This window comes from Hemiscyllium ocellatum, chromosome 21 (genome assembly GCF_020745735.1).
Source record: "Hemiscyllium ocellatum isolate sHemOce1 chromosome 21, sHemOce1.pat.X.cur, whole genome shotgun sequence".
In the NCBI taxonomy this organism is placed as follows: domain Eukaryota; kingdom Metazoa; phylum Chordata; class Chondrichthyes; order Orectolobiformes; family Hemiscylliidae; genus Hemiscyllium; species Hemiscyllium ocellatum.
In genome coordinates this window covers 23,083,625-23,104,267 of record NC_083421.1, presented here as the reverse complement: position 1 = coordinate 23,104,267, position 20,643 = coordinate 23,083,625, and the positions used below count along the sequence as shown (strand labels likewise).

Genomic DNA, 20,643 nt, shown 5'->3' with positions numbered 1-20,643 from the left:
TAACTACGAATCAATTCAACTGGAAAAATAAGAGGCATGTTTATTATTTTAAAATAAATCCATTGTGTAAAATCCAATATAGTATGATCATTGGAATTCACAACACAGTCATTCTTAAAAATCAAAGGATCAGCTTGTTACCTCTTTATAAAACACTGGTGGAAATATCTCAAGTGTGCATGGCTAGGTCAGTGATTTTCACACCATTTTATCTTACATTTGGCACAGTCCTCAGCAGGAAGGTTAGCTGGGCACCAATTTTGCCAAGACCCAACACGTCTTTGAATTAACAATCCTCAAAATATTCAGGTCTGATTTCACTCCTTGGTGAACCTGTACATTCCACGTGTGTTCATGTCAACGGGCTATCAGTGGAGGTTCCCGAACATAGAGAAGGGTTTGTTGATGTGAGCATTGGGTCGGTAACCAATTCGCTCATTTATCTTTTCTCTAACTTTGGCATCATCTCGTGCTCCATTTGCACTGTCCACATCACTGGAGCTCACCATGACCCCTTCCTCACGCTGCTGTTTCTTCCGATTCTGCAGAAAGACCAGATCACATTATGGATTTACTAGGTGTGCCCACAGCTCCTAAACTACTTCAGGCAGAGAGAAAAAAATTAGACATATTGGAGCCAGAAGGCCAACAGCCTGAGGTTTCACCAGAGATTCAGGACTGTCCCGTAGCAAAAACTGGTAAAAGCTCTATGGAGCTTGAACATCCTCATGACAGGGCATGGGGAAGTGTATGTTCAAGCTATAGAGGATTTAGTAATTAGGGGGACAATAAGCATCTAAACCAGAAGACGTAGTAGCAGGAATTGGCCATTCAGCCCATTAGGTCTGCTCCACCATTCAATGCGATCATAGATGATCTGAATCCTCAAACCATAGATTCCCTTAATAATCAGAAATCTGTCCATCAGCCTTGAATATACTTCGCGAACCTGTCTCAATAGCCTTTTGTGGTGAAGAATTTCAGATTCAGTATCCTCAGAGCCAAAAATCCTCACCTCTGTCTTAAATGGGTGACCCCTTATTCTGGAATTATGATCTCTGGTCTAGAATCTCCCATATGTGGAAACATTCTCTCCACATCTACACTCTCAAGCTCCTGAAGAATTGTGTGTTTTAATAGGGTCATCTCTCATTCTCCTAAAATCCAGTGAGTGCAGGCCAACATACTCAACATCTTTCCATAAGAAAATCCTCCATACCCGGAATCAGCTGAAAATGTGTTGCTTGTTAAAGCACAGCAGGTTAGGCAGCATCCAAGGAATAGGAAATTCGACATTTCAGGCATAAGCCCTTCATCAGGACCCATACCCGGAATCAACTGAGCGAGCCTCCTCTGGACTGTCTCCAATGCCAGTCTAAGTTTCCTTAGATAAGGGGACCAAAACTGTTCCACTATATTGTAAGTGTGGTCTGACTAGTGCTTGTAGTTTTAGCAAGTGCTCCCTGTCTTTATATGTCATTCCCTTTGAAATAAAGGTCAACATTCTAATGCTTTCACCATTACCTGCTGAAGCTGATATTAACTTTTGGAGATTCATGCACGAGGACTCCTAAATCCCACTCGTGCTGCAGCTTTTTCCCCGTTTAAATAATATTATTTTCTTCCTGCCCAAGTTCATAGCCTCACATTTTCCCACATTATATTACAACTGCCAAATATTTTCTCACAAGCTGTGTATATCCCCCCTTCGATCATCCTCTTTTTTTTAAATTAGATTAGATTAGATTAGACTTACAGTGTGGAAACAGGCCCTTCGGCCCAACAAGTCCACACCGACCCGCCGAAGCGCAACCCACCCATACCCCTACATTTACCCCTTACCTAACACTACGGGCAATTTAGCTTGACCAATTCACCTCACCCGCACATCTTTGTGACTGTGGGAGGAAACCGGAGCACCCGGAGGAAACCCACGCAGACACGGGGAGAACGTGCAAACTCCAACACAGTCAGTCGCCTGAGTCGGGAATTGAACCCGGGTCTACAGGCGCTGTGAGGCAGCAGTGCTAACCACTGTGCCACCGTGCCGCCCGCTCTCATGGGATGCGGGCATTGCTGATTGGCCAGCATTTATTGCCCATCCCTAGCTGCCCTTGAACTGAGTGGCTTTCTAGGCCATTTCAGAGGACAACTAAGAGTCTGGAGATTTATGTAGGCCAGATCAGGTGAGAATGGCAGATTTCCTTCTCTAAAGACATTAGGGAATCAGGTGAGTTTTTCCAACAATCAACAAAATTTCACAGTCATCAGTAGTTTCTTTATTCTAATTTTTTTAAATTGAATTCAAATGTCTCCATCTGCGTTGGCAGAATTTGAACCAGAGTTTCAAGATTAATACCACTGGCCTACTCCCTCCCCATTACGTCCCATCCATTTTTATGTCATCCACAAAACTTGGCGACAGTATGTTTATAATTTGGATAATGGAAGTGAATGCAAGTTGTGATTAATTGTGACCTACCAAGCATTGATCCCTGTGGCTTCACTAGTTACAGGTTGCCATTCTGAAAATGCCCCCTTCGTCATAACTTTGCTATTTGTTCGTCAATCCTTCGTCCACGCTAATATGCTATCTAATAAATTAAGTTGTTATATGGATGGTACCTTATCATGTGCATTTTGGAAATCTAAACATATTACATCTATTAGTTCCTTTTATCCACTATGCTCATTATCTCCCCAAAGTACTGTAACAAATTTTTCAGGCATGATTTTCCCTCATGAAGTCATGCTGACTCTACTTGATTATATTGTGTCTTTCTAAATGCCCTGTTTTTATATTCTTTATAATAGATGCTAACATTTTCGTAACTACTGATGTTAAGCTAACCAGCATATAGTTACCTGTTTTTGTCTCCCTCACTTCTGAAACAAAAGTATTATACTGGCCGTTTTCTAACTCTGTTGGACTTTTCCAGAATCTAAGGATTACGAAGATTATGACCAGTGCATCCACCACCTCTGTGGCTACTTTCTTTATAATGCTAGGATCCATTTTGTAAACATGGTATGCTACACCATCTTGTGCCCGGATGAAAGATATTGAAGAAAAAGGATGCAATTGTTACGCAGACAACATTGGAAAGAGAAAGCAGAAAGTCTGGTTTTGGGAATACCAGCAGCACAGGGCCAAATTGCAAACAATACTTCAAGCCTTCTAATCTGTGGACTGTTACATAAATTCACACACATCTTTAATAGAGATAAACAGATTACAACGGTGAATCTATGGTTGAAAAAAATGTTAATGTTGAAGAGGCAGGTTCCATTTCGTGCAACACTGTAATCAATCCTGGGCCAGGAAGAAACTGCAGCTGGAATGGTATCCACCTGAATAGGGACAAGATGAGGGTCCTCATGGAAATGTTAAATCAGGAAGTCAGAAAGACTCTAAACTAATAAATACCTGGGGGAGGTCCAGTGAAAAGTGTAAATAAAAGTTCAAAACAAAACAAAAGCAAACAGAATAGACTAAGTCAGAAATTGTGCTTTAGGTGCTCTTGGTAAAGGGGAAAGACTAAATGGTTGAAATGAAGTAAACCAGAAGAGAAATAAGAAACGTGAGAGGAAAACATCTTTAATCACAGCATCCCTACAGTGTGGAAACAGGCCCTTTGGCCCAACAAGTCCACACCGACCCTCCGAAGAGTAACCCAGCCAGATCCATTCCCCTAACCTATTACTTTACATTTACACCTGACTAATGCACCCAACTACACATCCCTGAACACTATGGGCAACTTAGCATGGCCAATTCACCTAACCTGTACATTTTTGTACTGTGGGACAAAACCAACGGGGAGAACGTGCAAACTTCACACTGACATTTGACCAGGCTGGATTCGAACCTGGGCCCCTGGCGTGTGAGGCAACAGCGCTAACCACTGAGTCACCATGCCACCCCATGAACAGCTTCTGATAAGCCAAGCAGATCACATCCTCCCATCGTAACAGTTTGGGGGCTTGAGTCAGAGATTTGGACAGGTTTAGACAGATCCAATCTGAGATTTGAACAGATTTAGGTTACGAGAGATCCCAGCAGATTTAAACGCAATGGGAAGGACCGATTGTGGATTGTGACCCAAATAAAACAGAGGATGAACAAACAACTGAATGAATTGTTGAGGCAATTTTAACCGAGCAGGTAAACAATAGGCGTTACCGAGACATGGCCTTGAAATGGTCTGGTCTGAGAACTAAGCTTCCAGGTTCTAAAATCTATAGGAAGAATAGGGAAGGATTAAATAATTTCTATATTAAGAGATGATACATGATGTAGAAAGAAGCCAGAGGACACTAATGGCTAGCATTAATAAATAGAAAAGGATGTGGGAGTTGTGAATAGCCGTTCCCCCAAATAACAGCTGTAAAATGGCAATTGTATACATGTAGGGATGAGACATGCAAAAGGCAGAGTGGCTTTAATGGAAGATTTTATCTTCCATCTCGCTTGGGCTAAGCAGGTAAGGTTATGTTAGAAAATGACCGCATTTCTTGAGTGTGTTCAAGGCAGCTGTTTTGCAACAATATGTCCTAGAACCCACAAGGGGGGCAGGCCATATTAGGTTTAATTAATGAGCCAGATTATGGTGCAGGAATATTTACCCAAGATCAATCTTGGAATCTATGGATTTCTTTTCCCTTGGCCAAAACTTTTCTCTATTGTAATTTCTCTCCTCTCTTTCCTCACCATTAGAGTTCACCTTGTTCATGAGACCCATCTGGTGCTCCATGACCCTATTCCCACTAAATTACTGACCACCAACTTACCTGTCCTTGCTCACACATTAACTAAAATTACTAGTGGTTATCTCCTCTGGTTCTGAGCCTCTCTCCTTCAAATCTGCCATCACATTCCCCTTATCAAAAAAATCTTGAATTCCCTGTGCGTGCAAATTGCTGCCCTACTTTCACCACCCCCTTTTCCAAAATCCTTAAGTATTGGTGCCACCTCAAATCTGTGCCCATCTTTTCCAAAACTGAGTGCTTGAATCCTTCCAATTAACACCGCAACAGCTCTTATTCGAGTCACAAACGGCACCTTCTTTGATCATTCAAAGGTAATCTCTTCAACCAGGCTGTGGTTTTCAATCAGGCTTCAACATGGTGGCCATCTTCTTCCAATGCCTCTCCCTGTTGTCTAGCTAGATGGGAGTCCACTAGCCCGATCCCACTCTTGTCACTTCATAGCTGGGCAACTCATTGAGCTTCTGTTTCTATTCTTAACCTAACTGCAGATTTCCCCCAAGGATTCATTTTTGGCCCCCTCTTATTTCTCACTAAGCCTTGGCAACATCATTATCAACTCTCAGTACCAGTTTTCATATCTACCTGACTACTACTTCCCTTGACTCTCCACTGTCTCATCTTTATAATTAAAAATTGCACAACACCAGGTTATAGTGTTGGACTATAACCTGGTGTTGTGTGATTTTTAACTTTGTCCACCCCAGCTTCTCCACATCATCTTTATCAGCTTTCTGCTCTGACATCCAAGACTAAATGGAAGAAATTTACCCCAACTAAACTTTGAGAGACTACAGGCCCCTGTTTTTGATCATTAATAAAAGCCCCGTTCTGTTGCCATCGATTTTTCCCCCCACCCTAGTAACTGTTTTTGGCTGAACAAGATTGTGTGCAACCTTGTAGCATTTAACTCCATGTGAGCTGTAATCACGTATTTACGTCGGAATGAGAAATGACTATGTCCATCTCTTTTGCACTGTCTGACTCTGTGCATTACTGCTTCACCTGTTCTGCTGCTGAAACCCAATCCATGCCTTTACCTTCAGACTTAATTATTTCAATGCATTTCTAGCCGATCTCCCACATTCTAACCACTGTGAAGTTGAGGTAATTAAAATTTCTGATGCCTGCATTCTAACATGTAGCATTCCCCAATCACCATTGTACACGCTGATCCACACGGACTACTAGTTAAGTACCACCTTGATTGTAGAAAATCTTCATCACTGTTTTCAAATCTCTTCATGGCCTGGACCCTCCCCACATTTGTAATATTCTCCAACTCTGTGACCTCCTGCACCTCTCATGCATTTTCAATATCCCTAATTTAATTATTCTACCAGTGTTGGCTATGCCTTCAGTTGCCTGGGTTCCAAGCTCTGCAATTCCTTTACTTAATCTTTCTGCCTTTGTCTCACTCTCCTCAGGACATTTCTTCAAACCCACTTTTTTTTAGCCATCTGACAATTATCTAATGTGAGTTGGTGTTCTCTTTTCTTCGTAATGCATCTGTGAAGTGTCTCACAACATTGTATTAGATTAAAAGGTGCTTTATAGGTTATTGTTATGCATATTGTGTGTTTGAAATGGAGAAATGAGGAGCAGCTTAGGATCTGTATATTGCTAAAGTCAACTCCAGCAGGTTGAGACAGAGACCATCCCACATAATATTGGAAATTTGAAATAAAAACAGAAATACGAGGAATAATTCCACAGTCAGGCAATATTTACAGTGAACAAAACTAAGTCAATTTTTCAGTTGATCTTCCATCCAAACAGAAAAGTCACCAACCCGAAATGTTGACCAATGATACTGTCTGGGTTATACAGTCACAGAAATATACAGCACAGGAACAGAGCCTTTGGTCCAACTCATCCATGTTGATCAAATACCCTAAATAAATCCAGTCCCATTTGTTAGCATTTGGCCCATATCCATCTCAACCCTTCCTATTCATCTACCCATCCCGATGCCTTTAAATGCTGTAATTATACCAGTCTCCACCACTTCATCTGGCAGCTCATTCCATATACACACCACCCTCTGCGTGAAAAATATTACCCCATACATCTCTTTCAAATCTTTCCCCTCTCACGTTAAATCTATTCCCTCTAGTTTTGGAATCCCCCATCCCAGGGAAAAGACCTTGTCTATTTGCCCTATCCATGCCCTTGATGATTTTATAAACCTCTGTAAGGTCACCCCTCAGCCTTCGATATTCCAGAGAAAACACCCCCAGCCTATTCAGCCTCTCCCTGTAGCTCAAATCATCCAATGTGGACAACATCCTTGTAAATCTTTTCCGAACCCTTTCAAGTTTCACAACATCTGACAGCGGGGAGACCAGAATTACACACAGTACTGTAGATCCCCCCGTATTCTCAGGGGATACGTTCCATGACCTACTGCAGTAGCCTGAAACCGCGGATAGGAATGAATCCATTCATTTCAATGGGAAAACTTACCTTCCCAGCAGCCCCGGTCCCTGGTTCCAGAAGGTCCCCTTTAATATGTTTGGGCCACAGTAAACCATGGAAAACGATTCTGTAGATACGGGGGTCATCCTGTATTCCAGTAGTGGTATATTCAATGTCCTGTACAGTTGCAACATGACCTCCCAACTCCAATAACTCAATACACTAACCAATGAAAGAAAGCACATCAAAATCCTTCTTCACTATCCTATCTGCCTGTGACTATGCTTTCAAGGAGCTATGAACCTGCACTCCAAGGTCTCTTTGTTCAGCAACACTCCCCACAATCTAACCATTAAGTGTATAAGTCCTGCTTAGATTTGCTTTCCCAAAATGCAGCACCTCGCATTCATCTAAATTAAACTCCATCTGCCACTCCTTGGCCCATTGGAGCATCTGATCAAGATCCTATTGTACATTGATGTAACCTCCTTCGCTTTCCACTACACCTCCAATTTTGGCATCATCTGCAAACTTACTAGCCATACCAATATTCACATCCAAATCATTTATATAAATGACGAAAAGCAGTGGACCCAGCACCAATCCTTGTGACACACCACTGGTCACAGGCCTCCAGTCTGAAAAGCAACCCTCCACCACCATCCTCTATCTTTTCCTTCAAGCCAGTGCTGTATTCAAATGGCTAGTTGTCCCTCTATTCTATCTGATCTAACCTTGCTAACTAGTCCACCATGAGGAACCTTGTCGAATGCCTCACTGAAGTCCATACAGATCACGTCCATCGCTCTGCCCTCATTATCTGCTTTGTTACTTCTTCAAAAAAACTCAATCAACTTTGTGAGCCTGTTTCATATGCATAAAGCCACATTGACTATCTCTAATCAATCCTTGCCTTTCCAAATATATGTAAATCTGCTCTCTCAGGATTCCCTCCAACAACTTGCCCACCACCAATGTCAGGTTTATTGGTCTATAGTTGCTTGGCTTGTCCTTCCATCTTTCTTAAATAGTGGTACCACATTAGCCAATCACCAGTCTTCCGGGACCTCGCCTATGGCTATTGATGATACAAATATCTCAGCCAGGGCCCCAGCTATCTCTTCCCTAGCCTCCCACAGAGTTCTAAGGGTAGACCTGATCAGGGTTGAAAATGTGTTGCTGGAAAGGCGCAGCAGGTCAGGCAGCATCTAAGGAGCAGGAGAGTCGACGTTTTGGGCATGAGCCCATTCCTGAAGAAGGGCTCATGCCCGAAACCTCGACTCTCCTGCTCCTTGGATGCTGCCTGACCTGCTGCGCCTTTCCAGCAACACATTTTCAGCTCTGATCTCCAGCATCTGCAGTCCTCACTTTCTCCTAAACCTGATCAGGTCCTGAGGATTTATACACCTTTATGCATTGCTGAGCATTTCTCGCCTTTTCTGTTTTTAATCATTGTCTGTGGTTAACCCCTGAATATTTTAATGAATATGACAATGAGATTAGTGGAAAGTGTTCAAAAGTCATAGAGCCATACAGCACAGAAACAGACCCTTCAGTCCAACTCAGCTTTTTGGCCCATATTGCTCTAAACCTTGCCTATTTTTTAGATTAGATTAGATTACCTACAGTGTGGAAAGAGGCCCTTCGGCCCAACCAGTCCACACCGACCCCCCGAAGAATAACCCACCCAAACCCATTTCCTTCTGACTGATGCACCCAGCACTATGGGCAGTTTAGCATGGCCAATTCACCTGACCTGCACATCTTAGGACTGTGGGAGGAAACCCACACAGACACAAGGAGAATGTGCAAACTCCACACAGACAGTCGTCCGAGGCTGGAATCGAACCTCGGACCCTGGTGCTGTGAGGCCGCAGTGCTAACCACTGAGGCACCGTGCCATTTAAACAGAGTTTCAGTTATAAGGAGAGGCTGGATAGGCTGGGACTTTTTTTACTGGCGCATAGGAATTTATAAAATCTATAGATAAGGTGAAGAGCAAAGGTCTTTTCCCTCAAGTGCCGTTTACCTGTCTAAATGTTTTTTTAAGTGGTGTAATTGTACCCACATCTACCACTTCCTTTGGCAGTTCATTCCACATAAGAATCATCCACTGTGTGAAATCATTTTCCCTCAGGCCCCTTTTAAATCTTTCTCCTCTCACCTTAAAATAGTTGAGGGACCACAAAGGTAAAAACCATAATGGGAGTTATGTACAGGTCTCCTAAGTGGTCAGGACCAGGGGCGCACGATGTACCGGGAAATAGATCGCGCATGTCAGAAAGGCAAGCTCACGGTGATCATGGGAGACTTCACTATGCAGGTGGACTGAGAGAATAATGTTGCCGGTAAATCCAAAGAAAGGGAATTCATGAAATGCTTACAGGATGGCTTTTTGGAACAGCTTGTGATGGAGCCCACAAGGGAGCAGGCCATTCTGGACCTAGTGCTATGTAATGGGCCATACTTGATCAAAAATCTTACAGTAAGGAAACACTTAGGAGGCAGTGATCATAATATGCTAGAGTTCAGTCTGCCGTTTGAAAGAGAGAAGGCAAAATCGGATATAACGGTGTTACAGTTAAATAAAGGTAATTACAGGGGCATGAGAGAGGAACTGACGAAAACTGATTGGAAGCATAGCCTAACAGGGAAGACAGTAGAGCAACAATGGCAGGAGTTTCTGGGTGTAATGGAGGACACAGCAAAGAGGTTCAGCCCAAAGAAAGCAAGATTTTTTTTGGGGGGGGGGGGCGGTTTAAGACAGCCATGGCTGGCAAAGGAAGTCAGGAAATATATCAATGAAAAAGAAGACAGCCTACAAAGTGGCCAAGAGCACTGAAAAATAAGAAGATTGGAAAGGCTACAAAAAGAAACAGTGAGTAACAAAGAGAATAAGGAAGGAGAGGATCAAATATTAAGGTAGGCTAGCCATTAATATCAGAAATTATAGTAAAGGTTTCTTTCAATACACAAGAAACAAAACAAGAGGCAAAAGTAGACATTGGCCCGCTCCAAATTGATGCAGGAAGGCTAGTGATGGGAGATAAGGAAATAGCTGAAGAACTTTTGCATTAGTCTTCACAGTGGAAGACATGAGTAATATCCCAACAATTATGGAGAGTCAGGGGGCAGAGTTGAGTATGGTAGGCATTACAAAAGGGAAAGTGGTAAAAAAGCTAAAAGGTCAAAAAATTGATAAATCTCCTGGCCCCGATGGGCTACATCCTAGAGTTCTGAGGGAGGTGGCTGAGGAAATAGCGGAGGCATTGGTTGTGATCTTTCAAAAGTCACTGGAGTCAGGGAAAGTTCCAAATGATTGGAAAATTGCTGTTATAACTCCCTTGTTCAAGAAAGGATCAGGATAAAAGATGGAAAATTATAGGTCGATTAGCCTAACCTCAGTTGTTGGTAAAATTTTAGAATCCATCATTAAGGATGAGATTTCTAAATTCTTGGAAGTGCAGGATCGGATTAGAACTAGTCAGCATGGATTTAGTAAGGGATGGTCGTGCCTGACAAACCCGTTGGAATTCTTTGTAGACGTAACAAGTAGGTTAGACCAGAAAAACCCAGTGGATGTTACCTATCTAGACTTCCAAAAGGCCTTTGATAAGGTGCCTCACAGGAGGCTGCTAAGTAAAGTGAGGGGCCAAGGTGTTCAAGGTGAGCTACTGGCATGGATTGAGGATTAACTGTCTGACAGAAGGTTGAAAGTTGGGATAAAAGGTTCTTTTTCGGAATGGCAGCCAGTGACAAGTGGGATCCCGCAGGGTTCAGTGTTGGGGCCGCAGCTGCTCATTTTATTTACTAATGATCTGAATGAAGAGACTTGGGGCATTCTGGCGAAGACTGCCGATGATACGAAGTTAGGTGGACAGGCAGGTAGTACTGAGGTGGTGGGGAGGCTGCAGGAAGATTTAGACAGTTTAGCAGAGGGGTCCTGGAAATGGCTGATGAAATTCAATGTGAGCAAATGCGAAGTCTTGTATTTTGGAAAAAACAAATACAGGCATGGACTATTTTCTTAACGGTGAGAAAATTCATAAAGCCAAAGTACAAAGGGATCTGGGAGCGCTAGTCCAGGATTCTGTAAAGGTTAGCTTTCAGGATGAGTCCATAATTAAGAAAACTAATGTAATGTTGTCATGTATCTCAAGAGGGTTGGAATATAAAAGCAGTCATTTGCTTCTAAGACTTTATAAAGCTCCAGTTAGGCCACAGTTAGAATACCGTGTCCACTTTTGGGCCCCACACCTCAGGAAGGACATACAAGCACTGGACCATGTCCAGCGGGGATTCACATGGATGATCCCTGCAATGATAGGCCTAACATACAATGAACGGTTGAGGATCCTGGGATTGTATTCATTAACGTTTAGAAGGTTGAGGGGAGATCTAATAGAAACTTACAAGATAATGCACGGCTTAGAAAGGGTGGATACTGGCAAGTTGTTTTCATTAGGGGGGAGACTAGGACCCATGGGCACAGCCTTAAAATTAGAGAGGGTCAAGTTAGAACAGAAATGAGGAGACATTTCTTCAGCCAGAGTGTGGTGGGCCTGTGGAATTCGTTGCCACAGAACGCAGTGGAGGCTGGGACATTAATGTCTTCAAGGCAGAGATTGATAAATTCTTGATCTCGCAAGGAATTGTGGGCTATGGGGAGAGTGCGGGTAAGTGGAGTTGAAATACCCATCAGCCATGATTAAATGACGGAGTGGACTTGATGGGCCGAATGGCCTTACTTCCACTCCTATGTCATATGACTTTCTTAACCACCCTGTGATACAACTTTCAAATTCAGTTTTTATAAAAGTTAGGTACATAGGCTCAAATCAGAAAAACCTTGGTCAACTGTATATGGTGAAGTGAATGTTGAAATTATAGACCACTTCATGGGTCAATGTTAGTAAATTACTGAACAGGGTGATTAGACAACTAGAAATGACCCATAACTTCACAGATGACACAAAATTTATTGGAGTGATAAAGAGCAAAACCTTAGCCTCCAGCCTTTAGATGGACTGGTCAAATGAGTTGAACAGCTGCAAATGGAATTGAATTCTGAAAAACGTGAAGCAATACATTTTGGGAGGAATAACAAGGCAAGGGCCTGAGGACGTGATGAACATTAGAACCGGAGGAATCTTGATGTGGATTTGTCCACAGATCCTTGAAGGCAACAGGAGGTGGTTCAGAAGGTACACAAAAAAAACTTGCCAGTGTCAGTCAAGGCACTGAATACAGTGAAAAGCTTCATTTGCGAGGAGTACAGGCAGATCATAGTAAGGAAGGACATGGCGTGGTGGCTTAGTGGTTAGCACTGCTGTCTCACAGTGCCAGGAACCTAGGTTTGATTCCAGCCTTGGGCTACTGTGTGGAGTTTGCACATTCTCCCCGTGTCTGCCTGGGTTTCCTGCTCCAGTACAAAGATATGCAGGTTAGGTAAATTGCTCATGGAGTTCAGGGACGTGTTGGTTAGGTGCATTAGGGATAAGTGCAGAGTAATAAGGTAGGGGAATGGGTCTGGGTCGGTTACTCTTTGGAAGGTCAGTGTGGACTTGTTGGGCTAAATGACCTGTTGCCACACTGTAGGGATCCCATGATTCTATTGTATAGTAAGCAAGGGCATAAAGAGCATAGGGTGCTTAGCCAGAGTGAGGCATACTGCAGAGGAAGAGTGCAAAGCAAGATCAACATTAACTTAGGCCACTGCTCGAGCACTGTGTGCATTTCTGGTAGCCCCTCTATGGGAAGGATGTGTTTACACGAGAGGGAGATTCACCAGGATATTGAGACACAAACTGGGGTTGTTTTCCTTAAAGCAGAGACGGCTAAAACACAAGACCAAGTGCTAGAAATTTGTTTGGAACAGGCAGGACTCGATAAGCAGAACCCGAATGGCCGATAGTGTAAAACACAGCGGCTCTAACGTAGTAAGAATTCCAATGTTACAGCACAGGCCATTCAGCCCATCAAGTCCAAATCTCTCTTCACTGGGTCCAGTCCCACGGTCATTCATCCCGCCTGATTTGAAGCGGTTTCCCGTTCCCTATAGGAGAAAGTGAAGACTGTAGATCAGAACCGAGAGTGTGGTGCTGGAAAAACAGGTCAGGCAGCAAAAAAAACAGGAAAACTAACATTTCGGGCAAAAGCCTCAACCTCGAACCTCCTGCTCATCGGATGCCGCCTGACCTGCTGTGTTTTTCCAGCACCACACTCTCGACTTCCCGTTTCCTTTGTCGGTGCCGTCTCCAGGCGATGCTGGCTCTGGCTCTGGAGTGAACCGTGAGCTTGAGTAAGCGATGGCCGAGGCTCTGGGGACCCGAGCCTGGAACCAGCCTTGGCCCAACTCCTGCCGCCTCGTCACTCACCTCCAGCTCCTTCTTCATACTCTCAAACTCCTCGATATCGTCCAGTTTCAGTTCGAGCCGGGTGGGCTTCCTCCGCAGCATTCTGCCGGCACGGCTCACATCCAACTTCGAGGCTTCAAACCCAACAGGCCGCACTCGCCAGGGCGTTCGCGTCAGCGCCGCGCGGCATTCTGGGACATGTAGTTTTCGGGAGGGGGGAGTGTGTGGAACGACTACAACTCCCAGCAAGCCGTGCGCGCTGTACCACGGGCAGTGTCGTCTCGAGACGAAGAACTGCAACTCCCGGCCGCCAACGCGGCGCGTCCTAAGCCTTTGACCCGGACGCAGTTGGCGTCAGCCTAACGATGGTGTAGGAGCTGGGAAGGGCCTTGCGGGGTCGGTTCGGGTCGGAAGCGTCAGCCCCAGGAGAGAGAGAGGATCGTCTAAAGCTAGGCCTTGACCATCGCCGTCGTCTTCCTATCCTTAGCCGGGCCTGAGAATTGCGGGTATTGTTTGCCGGTGAAGTTGGTCAGTGCGGGTAAAGCTTGTACCAGGGGCCGTCAGTGAGCCCCAGTGTATGGGGGGAGGGAGTTGGGGGAGAAGGCTGTGCTGGATCAGAAACCACACAATGCTCTAGTTGTGGTCCACAGCTTTATTAAGGTTCGGCGTAAATTCCCCTGCTTTTTTCCATCAACATTTCTATTTTTGAAGCTCTTAACTCCCATGTGCTTTCTTAATCACGCTCTGTGTACCCTGCAACCTTCACAGTTTGGTGCATGGTGTTCTCAGTCTCTCTGCACGCTCTTTAGGACTGGGAAATTAAGGAAATCTGGGAAATCCAAAATGAATGATTTGTTAAATCCCAATCTCTCAGTCAATGTTGTCTGACAGGCAGTTGCAATCATACACTCCCTACACTGTGGACGTATTTGGCCCATGGAGTCCGCACTGAGCATCCCTTCCCGATTCCTGTAACCCTACATTACGCAGGGCTCACTCATCTAGACTGTACATCCCTGGACTCTTTGGGCAATCTTGCATAGTCAATCCACCTAACCTATCTTTGGGCTGTGGGAGGAAACCAGAGCACCCAGAGGGAACCAACACAGGCAATGGGAGAATGTGCAAACTCCACACACTGTTGCCCAAGATTGGAATTAAACTTGGGATCCTGGTGCTGTGAGGCAGCAGTGCTAACCATTGAGCTGCTGTGCCAGCCTGTGCAGTTGTTAATAGTGGTATCATTAGTCCTCTTTCCAAGTTTGGTATAATTGGTAAATTTTGAAATGTTACTCAATTTCAATAATCAAATAACATCTAAAACCCAACCCATATATCTATAATATATTGACAAACTAATCTTTTGTAAGAAGATAGTTAAGAATAAGATAGATTAGATTACTTACTGTGGAAACAGGCCCTTCAGCCCAACACATCCACTCCGACCATCCGAAGAGCAACCCACCCAGACCCATTTCACTACGTTTACCCCTTTACCTAACACTACGGGCAATTTTGCATGGCCAGTTCACCTAATCTCCACATTTTTGGACTGTGGGAGGAAACCCGCGCAGACACTGAGAGAATGTGCAAGCTCCACACAGCTAATTGCCTGAGGCGGGAATTGAACCCTCTCTATCACAGTGAGGCAGCGGTGCTAACCACCGTGCCGCCCTTTATTCCCCCCTTTATGCCCTATTACACTTACTATGCATTTAGATACTTTTAATCAACCTGTTCAGACACGTTATGGCTGATTTGTACCTCAATTCCAATAATCTATCTTTATTCCAATTTTCTTGGTACTTAGACAAAATAAAAATCTTTTCAAGTTTCTAGCTCAATTATCCCAATGTGCATTGGTTTTGATTTGGAGAGAGAGTTTCAATTTTTCTATGGTCATTTTTCTCACCTATCAGATCCATTCTTGATTTTGATGTTTGGATTTTCTTCTGTTGTCTTTGATTCTCCTGGTTTCCTGCTTGTTCCTCTGAAGATCCAAATCCATGATCCTATACATCTGCTCCTGGGCTAGAAATCAACTCTCATTCAGTTCTTCCTGTTCCAATTTATTTCCCAAGGCATCAAAAGAACAGAATTCCTTTGGGCAATGCCTGAATTTAAGTGTGCAGATGCGTGTATATATGCGCGCGCACACACACACACACAGATTAGAGCTAGAGTCAACAGTCTGCCTTTCTCTGATTTAAAATAGTTTGTTAATATTGTGCATTTTCCACATCTTCAGTTTCCTGCTTCACATTACAAGAATGTCTGATGATGATGATGCTCCGTTGCCTAAGAAATCTCGGATTTACTATGGAAGCCTTGAGGAGAAGGAGAAAGAAAGGATTTCCAAAGGAGATGGAGGATACCTGGGGAAAGATGCTGTGAAAGCTGGGATAGAAGCTGGACATATTAATGTATCCAGCAGTAAGTGGTGATGCTTCAGTTTCTTTTACTGTATAATTGGATAGTTACTCCATCTAATTGAGTCAGAAAATGTGGAGCTGCTGAAAGATTGCTGAGAATTTTAGAAAAATAGGTGGGAACGATAGCAATAAATAACAGTTTTAGATGATTTTTGGCAGTATTTTAGATGCAAAAGTAACAGACAGTCTTTAATGTTTGAAACACTTTTGGAAATGGTAACAATTGTAATGAAGAAATTTGTGCACAGAAATTTAAATGATGTTCTGCATACAGTAGAGACCAAATAAGTATTGTGCTGTTCTGTCTCATCTTTAGGTACAATGCCAGCACTTTCTGATGATTGAGAGGAAATAACAGGTTCTGTTGGTATTCCAGGAGAAAGTGAGGACTGCAGTTGCTGGAGATCAGAGCTGAAAATGTGTTGCTGGAAAAGCACAGCAGGTCCGGCAGCATCCAAGGAGCAGGAGAATCGACGTTTCAGGCATGAGCCTTCCTGAAGAAGGGCTTATGCCCGAAACATCGATTCTCCTGCTCCTTGGATGCTGCCTGACCTGCTGCGCTTATCCAGCAACACATTTTCAGCTCTGTTGGTATTCCACAAAGGTTGATGAAGATTAGAGCTTGATGCAATCATAGAATCCCAGCAGTATGGAAACAGGCCATTTGGCCTAATCTCTAATCCGACCCTCCAAAGAGTAAACCACCCAGACCCATTCCCCAACCCAATTACTCTACATTTACCTCTAACTAATGCAACTAACCTACACGTCCCTAAACGCTATTGGTAAATTTAGTATGGCCATTTCACCCAACCTGCATACCTTTGGATTGTGGAAGGAAACCAGAGCAGCTGGAGGAAACCCAAGCAGACATTTCTGAGCATTTATTTTCAACTTGCACACAAAGATGTCCTCGCCCAAGAATCACAGTTTCAATCTGATCCTTAGATGGGGGATACAGGGAAGTCTCAGTTAATGCCAAATACTGGCAAGTAATGAATGTACAATTAACAGATGTTCAAAAGAAAGTGAATTGAAAATACTCTGGCTGTTCAAAGCAACGTTTAATAGATCTCTTACCAGTGTGAAGTTGCTTATATGACGACATGTTTTGACAGTACTCATCCCTTATCCCACACAACCAGTGAATGGCCTAAATCAAAAGGTACTCTGCAAAACTTTGCATTTCAAAACCTCCTTTCTCTGAGGTTCTTCACAATTTCTTTGCACATGCTTTTCTTTTTCTGAAATGGTTGATGATTTGCATCTACCCATTTGTTTAGAGATCTCCAGCATTTGTTTCAAGCCAGCAAGGTCAGTCCATAACCTCTCTCTCACATTTTGTATCCCGTTGTGAAGCATTGTCTACACTCTCTCGATGTACTATTTTCAGTAGGCCCAATGTAGAGTCTCCTTAAATTATTTCACAAAGAGAATTCCATTTCCACAGCCTCCACACGAACCAGTGTTTAATCAGCCAGTGTACTTTTACAAACATAAGAACAGGACAAGGCCATTCAGCTCCTTGAGCTTATTTCTCATCCTGAGAGGTCATGGCCGATCTGTGTTACCTAACTCCATATACCTGCCTTTGGCCCGTACCCTTTAATACCTTTGCTTAACAAAAATGTATCCATCTTTTATTTAAAATGAGCAACTCATCCAACAGCCCTTTTAACAATTCTTATCAATTTCCGAGCCCCGCAGGCAGAAAAACAATGTTTTTCTATTCCTGCATCTCAGAAATATTAAGAAGTCATATGCTCTGGAATACCCACCAGGAAAGTTAGCATTGCTACATTTTTGTTTCTCTTTATTCATTGACATTGAGGTTGACTTTGGTTAGGAAGCATTTATTGCCCATTCCTAATTGCTCAGAGGGCATTTAAGAGTCACCCGCATTGCTGTGAGTTTGGAGTCCCATGTCGGCAGTTTCTTTCCATAAAGGACATGAGTGAACCAGATGGGATTTTCCTGACAATTGACAATGCATTCATGGTCATCATTAAACTCTTTCTTCCAGATACTTATTGAAATCAAATTCCACCATCTGCCATGGTGGGATTTGAATCTGGATCCCCAGAATGCTTTCTGGGTCTCAGGATTAACAGGCCAGCAATAATACCACTAGGCTAGCGCCTCTCCAAAATGACTAGTTTCACGTGTTTTGGGTCACCCATGAATGGCGAACGTGAACTTTGGTATGCATTTCGCCTGATTTTAATTTTTTAAATGTTTTATTTCCCCTTGAAACATTCTGAACTTCAGGATGTTCCATCATAGGCCCTGACTACAACATGTCAAATGTAGCATCTGGTCAAGTCTCAGGGTCCAACTAACTCATCTGACCAAACAAGCATTGTGGTGTTCTGTCTCACCTTTAGGTATAATGCCAGCACTTTCTGATGGTTGAGAAGAGATAACAGGTTCTGGAAGTAACATCTGAGAAAGGAAATAATGTTATCCAAGACTAATTTGCTTAATATATTAAACAATTGCTTAAATTTCAGTACAGGTGAGGAAAGTCAAGAAATTTTAGCTCCTAATTAATAACTTAGACTTATACCTCAAGATATCAGGACTTAGGCAACAACTACTACTGTACAAGTTGAACGAAATGATCATTATAAATTGAACATGGTATTTCATAAATACTGTATTCTGTCTTTATAGGGAAGCACTTAGGTGGTAATACTTTAACATGTAATAGGTGGGAGGGAATGTTGTGATGAGGACATTGGAATCTGCAAATGGATATAGATGTAGTGAATGAGTAAAAAGTTGACAGATGGAGTTCAGTGTAAGAAAGTGAGAGTTCTTGTACTTAGGCAAGAAGTTTGGTTCCTGTATTTAAGAAAGGGTATATTGGCTTTGGAGGCAATTCAAAAGAGATTCATTAGACTGATTCCTGGAATGAAGGGGTCTAGTTATCAAAAATGGCTAAACTGTTTTCAAAGAGAGGCTAGATAGATGTTTGAAAAATCAAGGAATTGAGGGCAGTGTGGGGATGACACAAAAAGGAGTTGAGGCGGATCAGCGATGATAGGACAGTCTTGATTCCTCTTGCTTCTTAATATCTTACTCTTTTAATTTAATCATCCTGTTCAGATGTGTTAGGAAACACCTTCAGGACAGAGGTGACCTGAAGACAAATTTATGGACTGCTACTGTATTGTAAGATTAAAGATCTTTAAGTTTTTTAATTTAATAGGATTTTGAAAGTCTTTAGTTTTGTGGGACAAAAACTAGAAGTGCTGCAGCTGTCAAGAATTAACTTTGATTCTCAGTTTTCTACTATTCTCCAAGGTAAAAGATTTCTTGGGGTTCTTCCACCAACATTTTTAAAATCTATTTATTGGATATGGGATTGCTGGCTGGGCCAGCATTTATTGCCTATCCTAATTGCCCTTGAGAAGATGGCGGTGAGCTGCCTTCTTGAACCACTACACTCCATGTGCTGGAGGTCGACCCACAAAGAGGGAGAGGGAATTCCAGGATTTTGACCCAGGAATACTGATACATGGTAATATATTTTCCAAGTCAGGACTGTGAGTGGTTTGAAGGGAAACTTCCACGTGGTAATACCCCCATATAGTTGCTGCCCTTGTCCTTCCAGAAGAAGATGGATTTGGAAGATGCTGTCTAAAGATCCTTGATGAATTCATTGAATCATCATAGAATCCCTACAGTGTGGAAACAGGCCATTTGGCTCAGCAAGTCCATACCAACCCTCTGAAGAGTAATCCCCTTCCCCTTCCCCTTCCCCTTCCCCCCCCATCCCCCCCATCCCTGTACATTTACCCCTGACTAATGCACCTAACCTACATAACCCTGACCACTATAGGCAATTCATCATAACCAATTCACCTAACAAGCACAGACAGTCACCCAAGGCTGGAATTGAACCTGGGTCCCTGGTATTGTGAGGCAGCAGTGCTAACCACTGAGTCACTGTGCTGTCCTGTTACTGCAGTTCATTTTGTGGATGGCATTCTGCTACTGGGTGTCAGTGGTGGAGGAAATGGCTGTTTGTGGATGCAGTGCCAGTTAAGCAGGCTGCTTTGTCATGGATGGTGCAGATATACACATCCAGGCAAATGGGGAGTATTCTATCAAACCACTGACTTGTGCCTTAGAGATAGTAATCAGGCTTTGGGGAGTCAGAAGGTGAGTTATTTGGTCCTAGCCTTAACCTGTTCTTGTAGTTGTCATGTTTATATGGATAGACCCGTTAAATTCCCCCCCCCTTTCCCCCCCCCGCCCCAACCCCTAAGACCGTTGGTAGTATTCAGAGATAGTAATGCCATTGAATGTCAAGAAGCAATGATTTGCTTATTGGAGATGGCCGTTTCCTGGAACTTGTGTGGTGTGAATGTCACTTCCCGTTTTTCAACCCAAATATTGTCCAAGTCCTGTTGCATTTGAACATGAACTGCTTCAATATCGGACAATACTGCTGAACATTATGCAATAATCAATTAACATTCCCACTTCTGACCTTCTGATGGAGGGAAGGTTATTGATAAGGCAGCTGAAGATGGTTGGATCTGGGACACTATCCTGAGCAACTCCTGCAGAGATGTCCTGGAATTGAGATGGCTGACCTTGAACAACCAGAGCCACCTTCCTATATGCTAGATATAGCTCCATCCAGCAGAGAGTTCCCCCCC

General features: G+C 43.2%; 2 protein-coding genes across 4 annotated transcripts in view; one reads left to right on the top strand and one right to left on the bottom strand.

Moving 5' to 3' along the window:
• Nucleotides 1-14: 14 nt before the first annotated feature.
• cdc26 (cell division cycle 26 homolog) lies at nt 15-13,724 on the bottom strand. The gene is made up of 2 exons (XM_060841278.1): nt 13,563-13,724; nt 15-542 (listed from the first exon to the last, which is right to left on the bottom strand). Exons 1-2 carry the CDS (start codon nt 13,641-13,643, stop codon nt 369-371), a joined length of 255 nt encoding a protein of 84 aa, XP_060697261.1. The 5' UTR covers nt 13,644-13,724; the 3' UTR covers nt 15-368.
• A 175-nt stretch (nt 13,725-13,899) lies between these two features.
• Nucleotides 13,900-20,643, top strand: part of prpf4 (PRP4 pre-mRNA processing factor 4 homolog (yeast)) — a 40,353-nt gene continuing 33,609 nt past the window's right edge. The window contains exons 1-2 of one of the 3 annotated variants that reach the window (XM_060841753.1): nt 13,900-14,047; nt 15,790-15,974. In XM_060841753.1, the coding sequence (XP_060697736.1) occupies nt 15,812-15,974 (163 nt within the window). In that variant the 5' untranslated portion in view covers nt 13,900-14,047; nt 15,790-15,811. Of the gene's footprint in view, nt 14,080-15,789; nt 15,975-20,643 lie in introns of all 3 variants that reach the window. The other 2 variants (XM_060841754.1, XM_060841755.1) reach the window with 2 other exon arrangements.

Excerpts from the sequence above, each read along its gene's own strand:
- cdc26 (XM_060841278.1), bottom strand. The coding sequence starts at position 13,643 with ATGCTGCGGAGGAAGCCCACCCGGCTCGAACTGAAACTGGACGATATC. Across the intron at positions 543-13,562 it reads GTATGAAGAAGGAGCTGGAG|AATCGGAAGAAACAGCAGCG; the intron begins GTGAGTGACGAG and ends GTCTTTCTGCAG.